Raw genomic sequence first — 19,384 nt, forward strand, 5'->3', positions numbered from 1 at the left:
TCGCCAGCCCCGAGAAGCGCGAACAACAATACATTATTTATACGTCGTTCGGATGACATTGTGTCGACACGCGCGTCTCTCTTTCGATATGACAGTTTAATTAATTTTATCGCTTTAAGCATCAAGACCAAATTACCAAAACATAAACAATTTAGAAGCAAAAATTCTAACATTTACCAACACCATATATCCAATTGCTATATCTTCGAACATGATTTCGTCACTCTCTTTACGATCTAATATCTTCTTTCTGTCTGTTTTCTCTCATTAAAATATATAATATATAATATTTTTAAATACAATTATATTGTCGATCATACCTTGGGTGGATTTTTTTATGATTTCTACATGGGAATATAACAAAATTGTTTTCGTGAATTCTTCTTTGGGGAAAAATCCGTGGAAACGGCTGTTGAAAATCGCGAAAACCGAACCAATGACTGTCGTCCGAATTATAGTCTACAGGGTGCTATTTTAATTTTCGGAAACCGTTGCGTCACTCACCCTCCGACACATGAAACGCGTCATCGATTCGTTTGCACATTCGACTTTTTTCACTTTTTTTTTTGTCTTCGTTTTCGCCGCATTATTCGATGGAAAAAACGCGATGATTGTCGTGGAATGAGAAGAAACTGCCTTATGCAGAACAAGAGAAGAGGAGGAAAAGAAACGTGGGTTTTGCCGGTGTGCATTCTTGCAAATGCCGCGGTAACTGGAGAAAGAAACGTGCTCGTTAAATTATAACAGCTACCAAGTTCCGCTTCCGGATAAAAGCGACATAACACAGAATGTGGAAGAAGGAGGGAATGGACAGGATTTAGGGGATGAAAATAGAGGAAAGAGAGAAAGAGAGAGAGAAAGATCACGCGGCAGAGGGTGGCTCTATATGCATACGAGAACATTCAGGTGTCAATCAAGACTCGGGATCTTTGGATTCTGGGGTGTCGAGCACGAAACACGATTTTTCCGCTAAAAATTTACGTATTCATTCACGTGCGAGGATCACGCGAATGGAGAACTTTAGTAGACAGGGGCAGATTACGAGCGGGAAGTCTGTTTGCTTTTTTACCACTCTTGACTTCATATTCGAGAGCGTATTTTTTGCGCCAACCGTCACGCATTGTTAACGTCAACGCACATTTTTTTCACACGTTACCGCCAATAACGGCGGAAAAGAAGAAACGACTCTCTTTATCGCGATGCGCGAAAAGTTTGACAATTCTTCGATTCTGAACAAACGAATATACGAACCAACGATTATTCGTTAAGAAATTCTTAAATTATTTTTCATTTATACATTTTGTCATTCGCATAAATAAAAATATGTGTTATTCTTGATATATTATATAATGAATATATTACGGTCTAGAAATCTTCCAAAAATACAAAAAATTTTATATAAATAGTGTTTTTTTAGAAACATCGTATACTCTTCTAACAAATAATGATCTCGAGCTACCGTTTCTAGACTGATTCAATTATTAAAAATAAAAATAATTAGAACTCTTCGAGCTTTTCTCTCTTTTTAAGTTTCAACCTTTTATTTTATTAAATAAATTTTGCACTATGAGAGAAAAATTTTAAAAGACGGGAAGTTGTATTTAAGAAAGCTTCCAGACTTTGATAAACCGCGTATGATTTATCATGGCTCGCAAAATGATACATTTGATTTCACAACGCACGCGCTCTCGCACACAACAACAAATAATAACATAACGATGTTTGTATGAGATTATTACTACAAGCTTTTTAAACTCGAAAGATTTATGAATCGATGAAATGCAGGATGATTGAAATCGGTAGATTCCAAATCGCGGTGGATCAAACATTTCTGCATTTCTCGCGATTGGCATTGGCCGGCCAGTCGCAAATGAGCTTGGACGTATGGAAGATCAAGCCGACGCCACATCGTGCCTTGATCGGCTTGTCGTGGTCGCAGATATAGTACTGTAAAATGTACACAATTATCACGCAAGAGATTTATTCTCGAATTTGTCGGATGCAGACGAATTGTAATTTGCAGCTTCACGTTACGAGAATTCTCGAGACATTTTAAGGAAATAATCTTTTGATGTCTAATGATAGAATTCAAATATCGAAAATCCGTAAACGTGTAGCATTTATATATTCACTTGAATAATTATTATCAATCAAAATATCGTTGATTTGAAAATGTTTTACGAACCGTTGCGCAGTCTTTGCTGGGGATGATACTCTGACCATTGCAGACGACTTTGTCATCATCGACTGGCTTTAAAGTAGGCACCGTAGGACGAGGCGTTTCGGTAGTCCATTCGGGTTTCTTGGTGGGTTCGGGTTTCGGTTTGTCCTCACCCGTGGATGCTGGAGTACTGGGTGGCCTGTCCCATTCGGGCTATAAATAAATTATTATATTATAGGTTGTAAAGATTATCGTTTCCGCAGTTGCATTTTTTTTTGTGTTATACTGTCTTACCCTGGGCGTTGTCTTGTAATCTTTAGGTGTCACTGTATAGCCTTTCAGGCCATCATAAATTGTGGTCATGAGGGGATTCACAGGACCACAAAGTCCTCTGAAATCATCCATATCGACAGCCCAGACCATGGCACCGAGATACTTCTTCTCCTTGAGGAAGTTCATCTTGTATACAATACTATCAGCATCCTCGTAACCGACCCATTGAGTATCTGCGAATTAAGAATTATCGATAATTTTAAATTTAAACTAAAGCAATATCTCTTAGATCTAAAATTAAAAAAAAGTTATACAGTACAGAGAGATCGCACAATTTAGAACCGAACGACAAAATATGCTTTATACGTATATCTTTTACATACATAGCGTGTGTAATATTTACGAATTGATTTTCCATGCTTTATTTATCAAAGTTCTCGGAAGAAAATCATTCTGCAAAATTTTATAATTTTTACATCTGTAAAAATTAAACTTACCTTTGTACATGTAAGGTACCTTGCCTATATCGTCATACTCCTTTGTCCACCCGTTGTCCGGTTTTTGGAGTTCCATACATATCTATAAGTTCGATAAATTTTAACATGGTCAATGCGCATTGTTCGATTTCCTCAGTTCTTCGGGGATTAATCACTTACTTCGTAATAAGCCAAGAATCCTTTAGCTGCGGTATACTTGCCAGGCGCACCGCCACCGGCTTCTTTGTTAATGTAAGTTCCAGGTTTTTTATTGTTATTGCCTTGGCTGAGGGTGAAAGTACGTCCGTACAACGGGATTCCTACGACGAGCTTGTTGGCAGGGCATCCTTTATCTTCCCAGAGTTGGAGACCATCGTGCTAAAATAATGACAATGATTGCATATTGCATACAGATCGATAGACATATAGTTGCTGATATACTTTATTACTGATAAATTAAAAATTCTAAAATAACTACGTAATTAATTTTATCGTTATTTTTAGCACGATAATGCGTAGTCTCTTGCGTCAACGTAGTGAATTATGTGTGTTATATAAAATATAAAATTGATGTGTGTGCTTTCATCGATAAAAAAAGATGTGAGAAACATGCCACGTTTAATTTCTCGTAGGCGTACTGATCGTGGGGTCTCCTGTACAGTGGGCTATGGACGTCGGCAAATCCACCCCAGTTGCCACGAAGATCGTACGCCATGACGTGGATGGCATCGACAAGTCTGCGATTATATTGAAAGATACTTATTCAGAAAAAATATATTAAAGACAGAAGTTGTTTACGTCGCGCATTGTTCTTATATATACACATATATTTATATTTTATAGATATATTAAAACATGATAAATCATGATAAATCATTTACATATTAAAAATATTATTCTACAACGAGAAGCAACTCTTACTCGCATAATTCTGGCACATGATATCCCTCGTTGAGACGGAACGTGGCCATCGGCACTGCCATAGTAATCTCCCAGCCTTTTCCTGCCTTGTCGAACGCCGTTCTCAGCTCCTCGACAAAGTAAAAGAAGTTGTTCTTATCGCTAAAAGTGCCGCCTCTATCGGTAGCAGCCGGATATTCCCAATCAAGATCGAAGCCATCGAAGCCGTACTGGTTCATAAAATCTACGAGCAAAATCAGAAATTTGATTTCTTTTTATTTAAATTAACGAGAGATGCCATATATCTGCGTCTTCTTCCAGGAGAAACCGCGAAGTAACGTAAACTTTGAATTTCTCGATATATATATATATATATATATCACATTTCAATAGTTTCATTCTTTTTATTATGATAAATTTTATAAATGAAGCAGGTTTTTGCGAATAAATTACTCACCAACGATACTACTGATGAGTGAATCACGCCTGGCTTTCACGCTGACCATTCGGCTATATTTCTTGCCACCTTCGGCCCAACCGCCGATGGCGACTTGAGTCTTTAAATGCGGATACTTCTTCTTCAGAGCGACGAATTTGTCGAAGCCGCCTTTCTCAACATCGAGTTCCTCGTCGAGAATAAGCTTCTCCCAAGTAACGTTGCTCACCCCGATGAAGGAGTAGATAATATGCGTACACATATCAGTGGGGATGTCGTCGATGCCATAGCTGCCTACATCCGGACGATAGATAGCCCAATTGCTAAAATAGCACACCAGCCTTGGAGCTTCTGAAAAATCAATACGGTATTTAAAATTTTTTTAATTATTATGATCATTATTTAATCGCACAAGGAACATAATAATAGTTTTTTATCTGTCTTCGTTATTAATTCGTGATATAAGTTTCGTCAACTTTTAATTTTATCTTATCATTGGAAGTAAAACTCACCGGTTGCGCCGTACGCCAGGAGTATCAGGAAGACAGGAAGGGAAAATAACAGCTTTCCCATTGAGGACGTCATTTTGAAACCTATAATTAAATAAAAAGACATATATAGAACGCGATTTTGTAAAATAGTATTAAATAATGCATTGAACTTGTCAAATGGAATTTTTTAAATTACACTCTACTCAATTATTTTAACTTTCGCTGAAAGCTCTCTTTTTTATTAAAAAAGCTAGTATAATATTGTCTTAATATTGGTAAAAATTTATATATATATATATATTTTTTTTTTATTACAATAAAATAAAAGAAATTGGATTCTCTATACACAAAAATATACTCTAAAGTCGCGTATTCTATAAACTTGATGCGAGATTTGCTCGGCACTCGAGACATTTCTGCATCGCGGCCAGTTATCGAAGCGCTTCATCGAGCCATTGCGGAAACTCCTTGGAGCGTAAAGCAATCGATTTATCGAGATATCGTCGTATCGAAGGGGAATGATCTACAAGGACCGGTTCTCCGATGACACCACATTGACACCATCGTGAAATCTTTTTGCGACGTTTACCATGATGATGACGCTCGGCTCATTCGTGCATAAAACGCGCGACCAAAAAATATATCTGTGTGTCTATGTGTATTTCCGCTAGAATTTCTCACGTTATTGATTTAACGTAATCTCTCGCCGTAAGAATATCTCGTGAATATATATATATATATATATTAGAATGCAATTTCTCGATTGGCCGTTAAGTGAAAAATCATTATCGATTGATACGGAATTTTGATATTCATCTAAATTACGATATCGTGTTATCGGTATGCCTTGCATACAGAATCCATTTACTTGTGATATAAAATAGAATTCAGCGAAATAGAAATACTTATAAATCTTTATATGCTTATACAAAATCGATCATACTATATTCTCTCTTAAAGAAGGATATTCTCTTATTACAAATATATATTTTCCAATTATGAACGCTATTACGATGGACATATTATAATCACTGCTTTATAATCAATAAAATTTTAAGCATTTTCGCTCGAGATTATATATATATAAATATATTCTTCTACAATATTTTATAACAAATCTATCGATTCTATCTTTGAATAGGATTAAGCGAATAAGCAAGTAACGGTTCCGAGTGTCCCGTAATTGGATTAGTGTATAATATATAGCTATTAATAGAAAATTTGAGTTAAAGGAGATATGAAACTAATGACCAGGCATAAAAATATCGATTGTGATTTCACAATAATGTGATTTAACTAATTCTTGCATTTAATTAATTCCTGCATAGTTTTTTTGCTGTTTAAAAAGCAGCCTGTGCAAAAAATAAAAAACATCGCGCGCGAATTCCGATAAAGAGCGAGCTGCGATATTCATTCAATCGTATACGATTAAAAATTTCTGCTAATTCAATCGGGTGGGTTCCTTGTAAGATCTCGTAATTGACATTGCTATCATATTCGAGATATTACGTTTTCAGAGGAACCAAATAAAAAATTGCTTCCGGCAATGTTCTGAGAATTCCCTGAATTTACAATTTTCACCCGACATATAGGAAACAGAATTACGACTGGCAATATAATGGCATTGTGAAATGTACTCCGGGAAATCCTAGGCTTATACCCGCGTCAAATTGGCGCAATTGCTTGCGACTATAACTTCCTTCGCAAGAAAAGCAACCGAAAGTTTCAGCGACGCGAGATTTGCCCGCACGCTGAAAAAAACGATCTTTTCTTATAATAATTATATAAAATATTCCACGATCTATGTATAGAATTATTTTAATCTCGAAAAGAGACCGCGTTCGGCAAAAGGTCACTGAATACCGGTGTTACGAGTTTGTCACGAGTGCGATAAGTAGAATTAACGACCGAAGCCACAGTTGACATAGGGGGAAGACGATGTTTTGAAGTTGTAAAATCTTGGTCCAAGTTCTTTCTCGTCTCAGTTTTCTCTTCTCTCTCTCTTGGACCGGGATCGGAATAACGATCCGAATTTGGCGATGGGGAAACTGCGCGCGCGGATGACAAGCCTCTTGGGAGGAATCAAAGACCGTCCTTCGGATCCTACGACCACCATCGCGTGCCGAAATAAAGAGGCGTAGTAATGTCACGGTGTGTGATGGTTAAAAATAAAGGAGCGGAAACGCATTGTGCGAGATGCGTCCTCTCTCGTAAGTCCGCGATGGCCGATGGATCCTCGCGCATCTTGCGAATTAAGATGCGCGATGCATCAGTTACCGCGACTTCTGTTCCGACTCGTTTCTTTGCATACGAACATCGAGCGAGCCAACAAACGAGTTTCTCGAACAGAACATTTTGTTAAAATAGATATTTTCACAACGCACTACGATATCTCGTTTAACTCTCAAACGCTGGTGCTAATCGAAAAGAAACACAGATTTCGAAAACCGCTCTGATAAACCTGATTACCTAATGGAATTTTTAATTTTTCGAATTATTAATTTTCCTGTCAGACTGATCCTTGCTACTCCGTATATTGTTTTACATAATTTCGTAAATAATACATAATCAGTACATCTATCATTTATTTATATACATTGATTGCAATGAGCGAAAAAGTTGCAAACAAAAAGCAAATACGAGCGACATTCGTACTTGAATAATCGCGCATCATCAAGTATATAGATAGATCGAGAGAAGGAAACGTCGTTAGAAGTATCCTCGCGTGCTACGATCGCATCATTCGCTTTATCAGAGGCAAGGTAACGGTTTAGGCCGACTGGACGATGTTAATTAACGTTTTGTTATTCGACGTCGATCATGTCGCTCGTCTATCGATAACGGTGAACTCTTACGAGAGAATCGCTTGATGGCTTTTTCCTTTCTTTTTTATTATGGTAATATGGCCCGCAGAGTCTCGTGACTTTACGTGGGCACACCTCCGGTTTGACCTTCGACTGTCAAAAAGGAAGCAAAGAAACGGTAATTCTACCCATACCACACGAGAGGCCCCGATGAAAATATCTGGAATGTCATCGAATCTCTTGCGAAAGAGATGAAAAATATGATAACAGAAACGACGTATCAGATATTCAATAATCGAGAATCACTCCAGAATTCGTAACGAATAAATTTAACGAAATACAAAAATATCAATCTTTATCGTCAAGTGATCAATAATGAAATAGTGTAAGTAAACGCAGCTCTCATAAATGACAAAGAAAAACAGGAGACAGAAATTTTAAAGAGTCGCTGTCAAGATCGGCTCTTCAGTTTCGGCGTAGGTGCAACGGGTTGACCTTCGTTTCGATCTTGACGAAGGAGAAAGAAGGAGAGAAAGAAAAATAAAATAATTTAGAAATGACGAAGAGGAGTGAACGCTCGATAAACATCTCGTGTCAATGATCCCGGTAAGATTTCCAGATTCGCGCGTGGATGTGCCTGATGGTTTTTACGATACCCTCTGATATCAATAACCAAATCTGCGGGACTCGATGAAAAGAGGTGTCCGAAATGACAAATGCGACGGTAAATTTTTTTCTAATGATCAACCTATGTAAGGCGCGCGAAAATATAATTGTATATGCACATCCTAGAATAACGTGTCTTTAGGATACGCAAAAAGAGATTATCGAAAAATATTTGAAATCAAGATGTATTTTTTGATAGGCGAGAATAAAATTGATTGCAACAATTTTGCTTGAAAATGGATAAAAGATATACAACTTCTCTTTAAGCAAAATTAAATAAAAAATTATTAAGAGATCATTAAAATAATAATTTTTCTATTACGTACATATTCAATCGTGTACATACCTTTGTAATATTCCTAGATATTAACAATCTCTTTGATTAATCCTAGAAACTCGTTAACTTTCTCATGAAACTAAACAAATGATAGGACGATCCACTGATTAATCAACATCTAAGGACGATCGTTCCTTATCAATTATTATTTATTGTTCCGATTTTACGCCGATTCGTTCACGAAAAGGTTCGTGTCCGAGAATAAGTGCCGAAGATATTGTTGTTAAAAATGTTCCAGAATAGAAAATACCTTGAATATCTTGCGAAAAGAGAAGAGAAGGGACACTCACCTGCGCAACGGGCAGATCACCTCGGAAAAAGCACGGTCGAAGCAGCGAACTTAAGCTCATATATACCCAGGTGGACCTCATTAGAATTCAGGTGCACGAGCCCCCGCATGATTGGCTGGTTCGTCGACCCCTCTGCCTCCCGTCGACGTCCAGGAGCACCGATGAGATGAGGGACGATATCGTCTTGCAGAGCGAGCGCTCGATTCATCATCGAGGCGACTTGTCACTTCGCGTTCTCGCAAATCAACTCGAACAAAAGGGAAGAAGAAAGTTTTAATTTTCTAACTACACAAGTGCTCGTTCTCTCCGAGAGAAAGAGAAATGCTCTTCGCTGCCTAAATTTATATTAAATTATAATCAAATTTTCTGATAATCGATCGTTACATCTCGCATTAAAGTGATATACGTATTCTTTTATAATTATACAATACAAAACTTCGCAAAATGTAAAAAGCTTGGAAATCGCATTCTTATATATTGATATACATATACATATAATATAATTTTCTTTGTTAATAATATTCGATATAATAGTCGTTTTGCGGAATTTAAATTTAATTGTAATCAGAAATCTCAAAAACGAAGGACACACACTGGCCTTGGAACATATCGTATAAATCTGTGAATGGATGTTTGAAAAGAATTGAAATTGCACAATACGTGTCATTAATTCAATAAAATATATTTTATACGACACGTTATTTTGAGATATCGTATTATCGACATGGAAACCTCACATCTAACATCCAAGCAGAACTTTGCATCGCGATGCAAGTTATGTTCTTTTCGATATTTGTGCGATATATTGATACTTTGATAATTAATCCTTAAATTTAAGTTTTAAAAAATAATAATCGTTTTGACAAACAAGATGTTATCGTATTATTGACGTTACTTTCATGTTATTGAAATTAATTTCGATTAATTTAGATTCGCGAAAAATAATCGTGGAGACTTTTGTTGTTTCAAGACCATCTGGCTTATAATCGAACATGCAATACATCTGTTAATATACATTCATACGAAACGCCTGATTACACAATTATATAATTAAATTATTAAATTACATAATTAATACGTTGAAAGTCGATTGCAAGTCAATAAACGGGATTATATCTGCCACAATGTGACACAAATACGAGCGATCTCATCTGTGGAGAGATCTTTCGCATGAGATACTGGTATTATAATCGTTATTCATTGTTACAGCATTACTTATCTTTTCAAGATATTAATTAATAAATTAAATTATTGAATTAAATTTATGTTGGTCAGCAAAAAAAATTGGGAAGAGATTAATACAAATTAACAATATGTATGCAGCAATTTTTGCAGTTGTTTGCGTATTTTAAGATCCAAGTTAATTTGTACGAATTACACAGCTGGGATTGATATGTACAAATACGTACAATTGAAGTTTTATTCAACCTCCATAACAAAATATTATCCAAAACGCTTGTTATCTCGTTATTTTTGACTTTTAAACATTTGTTAGAAAGTTTTATTATACAATAATATACATAGGTATTTTATTATATATATATCGGTTATCGGACGCAATCGCTTTCGCTGTAAAAGTTTTTTAAAGTTCGAGCGTCTTGCATGAAATCGCAAATCTTGTATGTTTATTGAAATACGAGCAATTTACAGACATTTTTCTAGACAACTCGCGATTTATTTCAGAAATTGAGAAATTACTTTTCCAAAGAAACTCTCTCTGAAAAGTAATGGGATTTTAAAATGTTGTCATATATGTAAGTAATAATCTCTCATTGGTTTTTCTTGTTAGAGGAAAAAGATGATTCTTATGGATTTTATAAATTTTATAAATTAATAAAGAACATTCGGCAATGCCCTTCAGGAGGCCCTATATATAATCGTGAACATTTGGGTGTCACTTAGGAGATCGGAGATTCTTGGATTTTGGAATGTTTGATTTTGTCACTGAAAATTTACGTGTCCATTCACGCGATAAATCGCGGAGTAAAAAGCGAGGATCACGCGTGAGAGGAGTCTGTTTGCTTTTTCACTTCTCTTGACTTCATATTCGAGTTTTTTTTTTTTTTTTTTTCCAACCGTCACGCATTGTTAATATCGATTTATGTTTTTACACATTGCTGCGAATAACGATGAGAGAGAGAAAACAAGGCGATGTACATACAATCAAAAAAGCATTACGGTTTTGTCGATACCAATTAGCAAAAAAATTCGGCTACTTAACATAAAGAAAATGCTTTTGAATATCCTTATATAATATTTTTATAATTATGACAAAAAGCGTATATATAGAAGATAAAATTAAATGTAAATAGAATTATAAATAGATTAAATCTTCAAAGAAAGCAAAATAATTAAAAGAGTATATCTATATGTATGCCAATATTAAAAATTAAACACATAATTAAAAATTGAGTACAATAAATAGAAGCTATCAATAAAGGTTTCGATAAAAAAGCTTTGTGCGATTCTAAAGGAAGGTACCTGTACGCGAGATGCTTTGTTATACAAGCAACAGCGATGACATAAATATATAAACGCGAATGTGACGTGATATCACATTAAACTTTCTCGATTAAGAATGAACGTTTCAGCGGGAATGGATTTAATACCGCTTCGTTCCAGTCCGGAAACATAATTTGTAATCGGGGATAGGAAGGTGCTTTCTCCCGATTATTCCAACCAGAGTGTTTTCGGGACTGGATATCGTTATTATCGGATAGGCGATGCGTATTTTACGGGCAAGTTGGAAAAGCGGCTGACGGATCGACCTGTGTATGTTCGCTTGCCTCGCGGGTTTTCACTGTTTTTGAATATGGGATGAATATCGGGTTCGCGCTTCGCCACGCGAATCGAACATTATATCGCTTTTGCATTTACGGAACTGTCACTGTCAACTTGTTCTTGTTATGAAAGGGGTATTATGTTTTAATAATGGATAACATCGCGCGTCAAATTCATCCGGCACAGTGAAAACGCGTAACATTTATTTTGTTTGACCAGTTTCGAATCGCATCGGCATGATATACCGATGTACATGTATACTATGTATACATTAAATATGAATATACTGTCGACGGTTTTGATATTGAAGCATTCTTTTTTTCAACTATACAGATATATCACAAAACGCGCGGTATACGAGTGCCATTTATTTTCTTATGGCATATATTATTTAAATTTAAATTTAAAAATCTCAAATTTAAAAGAAATATCACCTTCGAAATTATTCGAGTATCGATTTAACATGCTTTTTTAAGTCTAAATATAATAGTGGATATATATAATTAGCGATTATGCGTAAGATTATAAGATATATTTATATAAGATCCGATGATTGAGAGATATATAATATTTATTTAATATATAAAGCCATGTATATTTATACTTATTATAATACATGTTAAAAGTATACAATTCCCTAAATAAAGCTAACTTATTTTGTATAATAACTTAAAATAATATTGTATGAAATTTCGCGCATTATTTTCGTGCGGCAATTTTTTAATATAAATATTACAAACAAAAAATAAATAGTTTACTTAAAAAAAGATTGAATGTAATTTAATAATTGAAAATACTTAATTGTAAAGAAGATACTGATAGAAAGTCACACTTAAATTCGAACTTATTAATTAAAGCTTTTAGAACAAAGCTTTAAAAAATTTTACATCAATTAACTCAAATATCAAATATTCACACACACACACACACACGCGCGTAAAAAATTACATTTGAATAAACTGTATAAACTTGTAAATAATTTCAATATTCTATGCAAGAAAATAATTATTATCTTCATAAAATGATGATTCAATTATCGAGACATAAAGCAGACATCTTGGATACAAAACAAATTTAGATAAATTGACAGATTCTCATATACAAAATCTTATAAACAACCGTTCTGCATTGAAGCTAAGTATTCATTATATCGTTTCTGTTGTGCTTGTTGTAGCTTTTGCAACTTCTTAAGCAAACCTTTACTAAGCTCTTTACCTTCGGCATCATGTGTTGGCAATCCCTACAAGGATATAGAAATATATATAGAATAGAAATATACAATATATAAACTATATAACATACCAGAATATAAGCAAGCATTAACATAATATAAATCTAATCTATCATTATTATGAAATAATATAATAAAATGCTTTTACCTTATCATCAAACTGAGAATATTTGTCTTTTTCCAATCTAAACATATCATTCGGTGATATTTTTTTCTGTGCTTCTTTCGCCGCTGCAGCAATAGCAGTCTCTGCTTTTTTCTTTTCTTTCTCCATATTTTTCTCGAGTTCCAACTTCTTCTTCATTTCTTTCTCCTTCAACAATTCTTCTCTGTTAACTAATTTCACTTTACAGTCTTCTTCATTGTCTTCCAACCGCACTCCAATGTTCGGCAAGATATCGTCGCGCAGTATATCGCATTCTTGCAAGATATCGCTTGCTTTCAAAGTTTTCGCGAAATTTCGAACTTTATGCCGGAAATTAGCCAAAATTTCCAAATAAGGCATAACAGTTTCTTCAACCTGAAAATAAAAAATTTATGTATATGTATATAAATTCATACATAAAATTTCTCGACGATAAACGAGATATATTAATCTGTCTTACATTTGCATCAACTGCCTCATCATCAATTGGAAATCCAATAGAATCATATGAAGAAGAAATAGCCCCAAAAATAATAAACAGTTTTGTAATATATACAGCAATATCCCTAAGGAGAAGTATATTTGGATTTTTATTTTGACTCATGTAAATATTGCAATTTGCTACAAGTTCTCGTATTATATCGAGAACAGTTCTTGTATCAATATTGTCTGTAATAAACACATTTCCTTAATAATATGTATTTAAAATTATCAATCAATAAGATATAATCAAGATATAAAAACATTTACCGCACAATGCTTCATGTATAGAATGCTTAGCAATATAAAAGTTTTTATTGAGTTCTATTTCCGGATGAAACCATTTAGTGAAACTATCGATAGTAGTTTTTGTTCCCAAACATCTAATTTTACATTTAACATTCAAAAAGAATTCCTGCAAGCATTAATTTTATTTAATAGATATATAGAAATATTATAGACTTAAAATATGAATTAGATTCACACAATATATATATATACAATAAGAATACTTACATTGAGGAATTTTTCATATTGCACGGCCATACTCATAGTATTATCGCTATAATCTAAAGTGTCCTTCCATGAATGCAGAAGAAAGGCAAGTCTGAGTTGTCTCGCCGAATGCTTCTTTAAAGCATCTTGTATAGTTACAAAATTCTTTAATGATTTTGACATTTTGCAACCTGCTATAGTCAAATGACCAGAATGTAGGAAATATCTGACCCAATGTGAATTATCGAAATATGCTTCCGCTTGTGCGAGTTCGTTATCGTGATGAGGAAATTTAAGATCTACACCGCCTGTATGAATATCTAAACTCTCTCCGCAAATCTCAGAAGCCATGACTGAGCATTCAATATGCCATCCAGGCCGTCCCTTACCCCAAGGACTGTCCCACCATGGTTCACCTGTTTTTGAGCTTTTCCAAAGTGCAAAGTCTGTCACTGATTTCTTTTCAAAGAGTTTATCTTCCGTAACACTCAAATCACCTTAAATTAAAAAATTAAATCTAGAAAAAATCAAGAATTTTAAAGAATAATGATTTGAACTTACCCTCTCCCTCTTGTAAACTTGATGTATCGCCATACGCTTCGGGTACAAGTTTAGCATAAGAATGTTTTTCCTGTTTATCAAACTTGCCTACATCAAAGTACACCGATCTATTATTTTCATAAGCAAATCCTTTGTTTATTATATTTTGTACAAACGCTATTATCTCAGGAATATATTCACTAACTCTTGTCAGTACATTTGGTCTTAATACCTGAATAATTTGTGCAAAATAATATTGATTATTATAAAAATTAACTTTATCTTGAAAAGATAGATGTTATTTGTTTTAATATTGCACTGAAATCTCTTACATTTAAAGCATCCATATCTTTATGAAATTCTGACTCCCAATGTTTAGATAATTTATTAAATATTGAATGTTCTATAACAGTATTGCCTTTTATTTTATCTAACCAGTCAGCTAAAGGATCTTTAACTTCTTTCAACAATGCCTATACAAAATATTACATTAATATTTTATTTATTTATATTGGTAAAAAATAATTTTAAAGATAAAATTCTTTGCATTAAACATTACTTTTTGAAATTCTATAATTTCTTTCTCATTTTTTCCTATAACTGCTTTTTCCAAATCTTCAATAGCTTTCGTTATTTTACATAGCATCTTCTCCATCATGCACTTTTTATCAGGATCAGTTGTAGTTCTTACAGTATTTTCAAAAGTAGACATTACTTCTCTTGTATCATTCAATATACTATGAAGATCATGATCTTTTTCTACATATCTTTCATATAAATAATTTTGCCGTGCTCTTTTTATAATTTTATCATCTATATCAGTAATATTCATCACATATAAAACATCGTATCCAAAATAGTCTGACAATATACGACGTAAAATATCAAAAGATATATATGATCTACAACAAAGGGAACATTTGCATATAAATATCTTCCTCATATATCCATTTATAATAGTATCAAAAAAAAGTATAAAGATGATGTTATACAAAATTTAAGCACAAATAATACAAATAAAGAAATTATATTTATGAAAATACTTTTAATACCTTGCATGGCCCATATGTGATGCATCATAAACAGTAGGTCCGCAACTATACCACAGAATGCGATTTCCAAATTGTGGGACAAATATTTCCTTTTCTCTGGTCAAGCTGTTGTACAACCGTAGTACGGTATTATCTTTCCTATCTGGCAAATGCCAAGCTGGTTGTGATCTCTTAGCCATTTCTAGTTTATGGAACATAAAATATATCACTTCTGATTAAAAATACAATTGTTTTCTTGTAACTTATAAATTTAAACAAACATAATTAACATTATTTTGGAAAACTTGAAAATTCAAATTATATTTCTCTTAATAAATTTGCCAATTAATTTAACCAATATATTACCCATAAAACTAATATATTATCAATTAATATACAATTAATTAATTTACCTTCAATATATAATATATAGTTTTTCTAAAACAAACTAGAAAGAAACTAATAATACGTGTATAAATTTAATAATACGTGTGCAAATGTAATAACACGTGTCTAATATGCCGTAATAAGTTCACTTGCACTTGATTACACCAGGTTACACTGATCAATGCCAATACTCAGATGACATGATCGCGTGCATCCTTATTCCTTCGTTTATATATTAACTAGATAGGAAACTATGATTTTTTTGAGCTCTTGCGTTGAATTTACTAGCCCTCGATTCAAAGATGCGTCGAAAAATTCCTAACAGATATCCAATCAGCAGCAATGTGTAATTATGACGTTTCAATATCGCGCGGACTTCACACAATTTATGTTTCGTGGTTTCATTCTGTACCGGCTGATAATGACAGCTCGACTGTCAACGTGCCAAGTGGCTTAAAAACGACATGATAGCCTCTGACAGCGAAGTCCACGTGCTTATCTGATGGCACGCGATAACGAGCATGCAGGTGTCGTTATCGTTTATTACTGCAACCGCCGACAGTGAAACTTTCGCATAAATTTTGCCGTAAATTTCGTTCGATCGAATCGATATTCGGAGCGGACATCAAGCGTAAGGAAGCCAGCGTCGACTGAAGAAATATGTTACTTGAAATTTCTACAGACATAAACTCATCAACATCACCCGTTCCCGATGTCCGCAAGATGTTTAACTTATACATGCCATTTAGAATTAATCTATGATCGCCATAATTTATTGGCGAAGCACGCTCGAGAGCGTTTGGTTGCCTCGAGTCTTTATCACCTGCGATAACGAGCTTTTTAAACCGGACGCGTGATATGACTCGATTATTATTCATAGTCACATTCCATACAACGAACGGGGAAACCGTAAAAATTACTGAAGCATGTATGTGTATTTTACTTTTTTCCTTATCGATTTAAATCTTGCCAGAGTATGTAACATATATAAATGATAAATTTTTCTTTGCAGATGAAACGCAAGAGAATTGTTATACATCTTGAATATCCCTGCAACCTTTCTCTAATATGCGATAATGTGTGGAATTGTAGAGTTGTTATAGACCGAGCAAAAAAAAATGATAGCACTGCCTGCCTATCATTAAATTTGTAATCAATAGCAGGTAAATAATAATGGTTTAGTGCGTTATAGAAATACTTTTATATATTTATATATTACTCATATTATATTACGCTTCTAGACATTGCTCTACATTACAATGGATATTGGCGTTGTCAAAATCGCAGAAGATAAAGATTTTGAGATATTAAAGAAATTGTACGATGATAATAATGACTGGAAATTAGATTATAACAAACCTGATTTATCTGTTTGGACAAAATGTGTTCGAGGAATTAGTTTTAAAATGGTGAAAGTAAGTTATTCTTTATTGATAAATAAACTGTACTTTTTATAATCAATATAGGAGCAATTTAATTTTACAGATTAGAACGCGTTTTTCCGATATTTCGCCAGAAACGTTATATGATGTTTTACATGATCCTGAATATAGAAAAGTTTGGGACACTCATATGATTGAATCAAAAGATATAGGGTTTTTTAATCCAAATAATGATATTGGTTATTATTCCAGTGAGTACTATGGTTCCATACATTTTTGATATTTGATCCATATATCAGGAATCTTGCTCTATTCATACTGCAAAAATTTTAGTGGCATGCCCATCTCCATTAAAAAATAGAGACTTTGTCTTACAACGATCTTGGCTAGATACTGGTATAGAACAATTGATAATAAATCATTCCGTTTATCATAAAGATTATCCACCTAGAAAACACTTTGTACGAGCAACATCTTACCTCACAGGTAAGATATTGGAAACTAGTTAATATTTCAGTATATAAATATATGTCTAAAAGTAATATATATTATATTTAAGGCTATATTGTAAGGCCTTCACGCAACGGAGATGGTTCCGAGCTCGGTTATGTATCGCACACAGACCCACATGGTAAATTGCCTGTGTGGTTGGTTAATAAAATTACACAAATATTTGCTCCCAAAGTGAGATTTCTTATAAAGAAATACATCAGGTTTAAGTTACAAATACATATTTCCTTATAAAACTATTTTTGTAGATGGTGAAACGATTACACAAGGCCTCTGTGAATTATCCAAGTTGGAAAGTACTTAATAATCCAAATTACAAGCCATGGCATTATCCTGAACAAATAATGGCACCTAGAATACGTATTGAAGAAGTAAGAGTAGTCTCTTATATTGTACATTTTGCAAGTTATATTCAAATTATACTTTGTGTAGAGTTACCAACTCTTTTAAAAGAATCTTAAAAATTTTATTCTATAGTGTACATAAGCTTCAATTGTCTGTTATTAATTCGTTTCAGTGTATAAAATCTGCAGAAGAAGAAAAGAATTCAAAATATAATTATGTAGACGAATCTGACTTAAGGGAAAGTTCAGTTAAGGAATCTGCGGCAGTGGATAGCGATTAATTTAATAAAGGGTCATAAAGATTTTTAGGTAAGTAATAGTAAAGACGGAATATATATAACGGAAAGCTCTCTTTCTCTCTATAGAGCTACAGTATTATATAACTAAAATATAACAAACAATTTGTACAATTATCAAGTTCGATTTGCGTATTTCTTATATAATAAATTCTAATTATAATGTTATACATTTTAATGCATATAACGTTAAAACTCAAAATCACGTTCATTATTATACGCGAAGTCGCCTTGCGCGTATATGCGAACGTAACTATATATAAACATCGACAAAGAAAAAAGTATTGATGGCCTACTTTGCATTAGATACTAATTTCAAGTCAGGTTTATATTGTTGGTGTTGATAAAGCGCGCAAATTTAATAAAGATATATCGCACAATATAGAAGGTATACTCGCAACTCTTTTTATAATAACACAGGAAACATCCATCTGGGCTGTCTTCTATATTGTGCATTGCACGTATAATATAATTGTTATTTATTATATTAATTCTTCTTAATATATATACACAAGTGATCGCAACTTTTTGTAGTATCGAAAGCATAAGAACAGTTAGAAATTTTTAAATGCTTTGATGAGATTTAAATTCATTTTTATTATAATTATATGAAACATTTATCGGAAAGAGGACGCTTTTACATAAAAGGAGACTTTTTTCTTTTATATACAGATACTTAAAGACCTAAATATTACACAAATTCTATGTAAATTGAAATGATTAAACAAATTAATATGGATAAGAAGTTCAGATATACTCCAGATTTTTTCTTTATCATTCTAAATAGATTTTATTCGGTCTCCCCAATTATCTTTTTTATAGATATATTAAATGTGTAGGGACAGATGTGAATACAAAGTATATTTAAAACGAAAATAGTATTACAGTTTCTCGAATTTGAATTAATTTAGTTATATATTACATTTTT

The 19,384-nt window shown here is 33.4% G+C and overlaps 3 protein-coding genes across 5 annotated transcripts; 1 reads left to right on the forward strand and 2 right to left on the reverse strand.

The window, feature by feature from the left end:
- Positions 1-1,821: 1,821 nt before the first annotated feature.
- On the reverse strand, positions 1,822-4,837 carry LOC138934786 (endochitinase-like). The gene is made up of 9 exons (XM_070298870.1): positions 4,759-4,837; positions 4,268-4,597; positions 3,832-4,054; positions 3,524-3,647; positions 3,091-3,288; positions 2,932-3,013; positions 2,456-2,667; positions 2,186-2,374; positions 1,822-1,947 (listed from the first exon to the last, which is right to left on the reverse strand). Exons 1-9 carry the CDS (start codon positions 4,829-4,831, stop codon positions 1,822-1,824), a joined length of 1,557 nt encoding a protein of 518 aa, XP_070154971.1. The 5' UTR covers positions 4,832-4,837.
- Positions 4,838-12,261: 7,424 nt separating this feature from the next.
- On the reverse strand, positions 12,262-16,094 carry Cysrs (cysteine--tRNA ligase, cytoplasmic). Of its 2 annotated transcripts, none has more exons than XM_070298421.1 (10): positions 16,007-16,094; positions 15,559-15,739; positions 15,066-15,408; positions 14,839-14,979; positions 14,528-14,738; positions 13,988-14,463; positions 13,742-13,886; positions 13,452-13,660; positions 12,995-13,366; positions 12,262-12,855 (listed from the first exon to the last, which is right to left on the reverse strand). In XM_070298421.1, exons 2-10 carry the CDS (start codon positions 15,735-15,737, stop codon positions 12,724-12,726), a joined length of 2,208 nt encoding a protein of 735 aa, XP_070154522.1. In that variant the 5' UTR covers positions 15,738-15,739; positions 16,007-16,094; the 3' UTR covers positions 12,262-12,723. The 2 variants fall into 2 exon arrangements, with proteins under 2 accessions (XP_070154522.1, XP_070154521.1); XM_070298420.1 differs by having other exon boundaries at positions 15,951-16,094.
- A 248-nt stretch (positions 16,095-16,342) lies between these two features.
- On the forward strand, positions 16,343-19,161 carry LOC138934611 (START domain-containing protein 10). Of its 2 annotated transcripts, none has more exons than XM_070298557.1 (8): positions 16,343-16,852; positions 16,937-17,087; positions 17,166-17,339; positions 17,410-17,557; positions 17,640-17,792; positions 17,866-17,990; positions 18,065-18,187; positions 18,334-19,161. In XM_070298557.1, exons 3-8 carry the CDS (start codon positions 17,184-17,186, stop codon positions 18,439-18,441), a joined length of 813 nt encoding a protein of 270 aa, XP_070154658.1. In that variant the 5' UTR covers positions 16,343-16,852; positions 16,937-17,087; positions 17,166-17,183; the 3' UTR covers positions 18,442-19,161. The 2 variants fall into 2 exon arrangements, with proteins under 2 accessions (XP_070154658.1, XP_070154659.1); XM_070298558.1 differs by having other exon boundaries at positions 16,937-17,083.
- Positions 19,162-19,384: the final 223 nt, after the last annotated feature.

Source organism: Polyergus mexicanus, unplaced genomic scaffold, assembly GCF_030449975.1.
Source record: "Polyergus mexicanus isolate NDT 795.1 unplaced genomic scaffold, iyPolMexi1.0 SCAF_7, whole genome shotgun sequence".
NCBI classification, from domain to species: domain Eukaryota; kingdom Metazoa; phylum Arthropoda; class Insecta; order Hymenoptera; family Formicidae; genus Polyergus; species Polyergus mexicanus.

Coding starts and splice junctions, on each gene's coding strand:
- LOC138934786 (XM_070298870.1), bottom strand. CDS start 4,831: ATGACGTCCTCAATGGGAAAGCTGTTATTTTCCCTTCCTGTCTTCCTG. Junction 3,289..3,523: donor CCTACGAGAAATTAAACGTG/GCATGTTTCTCA, acceptor TCATTATTTTAG/CACGATGGTCTCCAACTCTG. Junction 2,668..2,931: donor GGTACCTTACATGTACAAAG/GTAAGTTTAATT, acceptor CTTAATTCGCAG/ATACTCAATGGGTCGGTTAC.
- Cysrs (XM_070298421.1), bottom strand. CDS start 15,737: ATGGCTAAGAGATCACAACCAGCTTGGCATTTGCCAGATAGGAAAGAT. Junction 14,464..14,527: donor AAGTTTACAAGAGGGAGAGG/GTAAGTTCAAAT, acceptor TTTTAATTTAAG/GTGATTTGAGTGTTACGGAA. Junction 13,887..13,987: donor AATATGAAAAATTCCTCAAT/GTAAGTATTCTT, acceptor TAATGCTTGCAG/GAATTCTTTTTGAATGTTAA.
- LOC138934611 (XM_070298557.1), top strand. CDS start 17,184: ATGGATATTGGCGTTGTCAAAATCGCAGAAGATAAAGATTTTGAGATA. Junction 17,558..17,639: donor TGATATTGGTTATTATTCCA/GTGAGTACTATG, acceptor CAAAAATTTTAG/TGGCATGCCCATCTCCATTA. Junction 17,991..18,064: donor CACAAATATTTGCTCCCAAA/GTGAGATTTCTT, acceptor CTATTTTTGTAG/ATGGTGAAACGATTACACAA.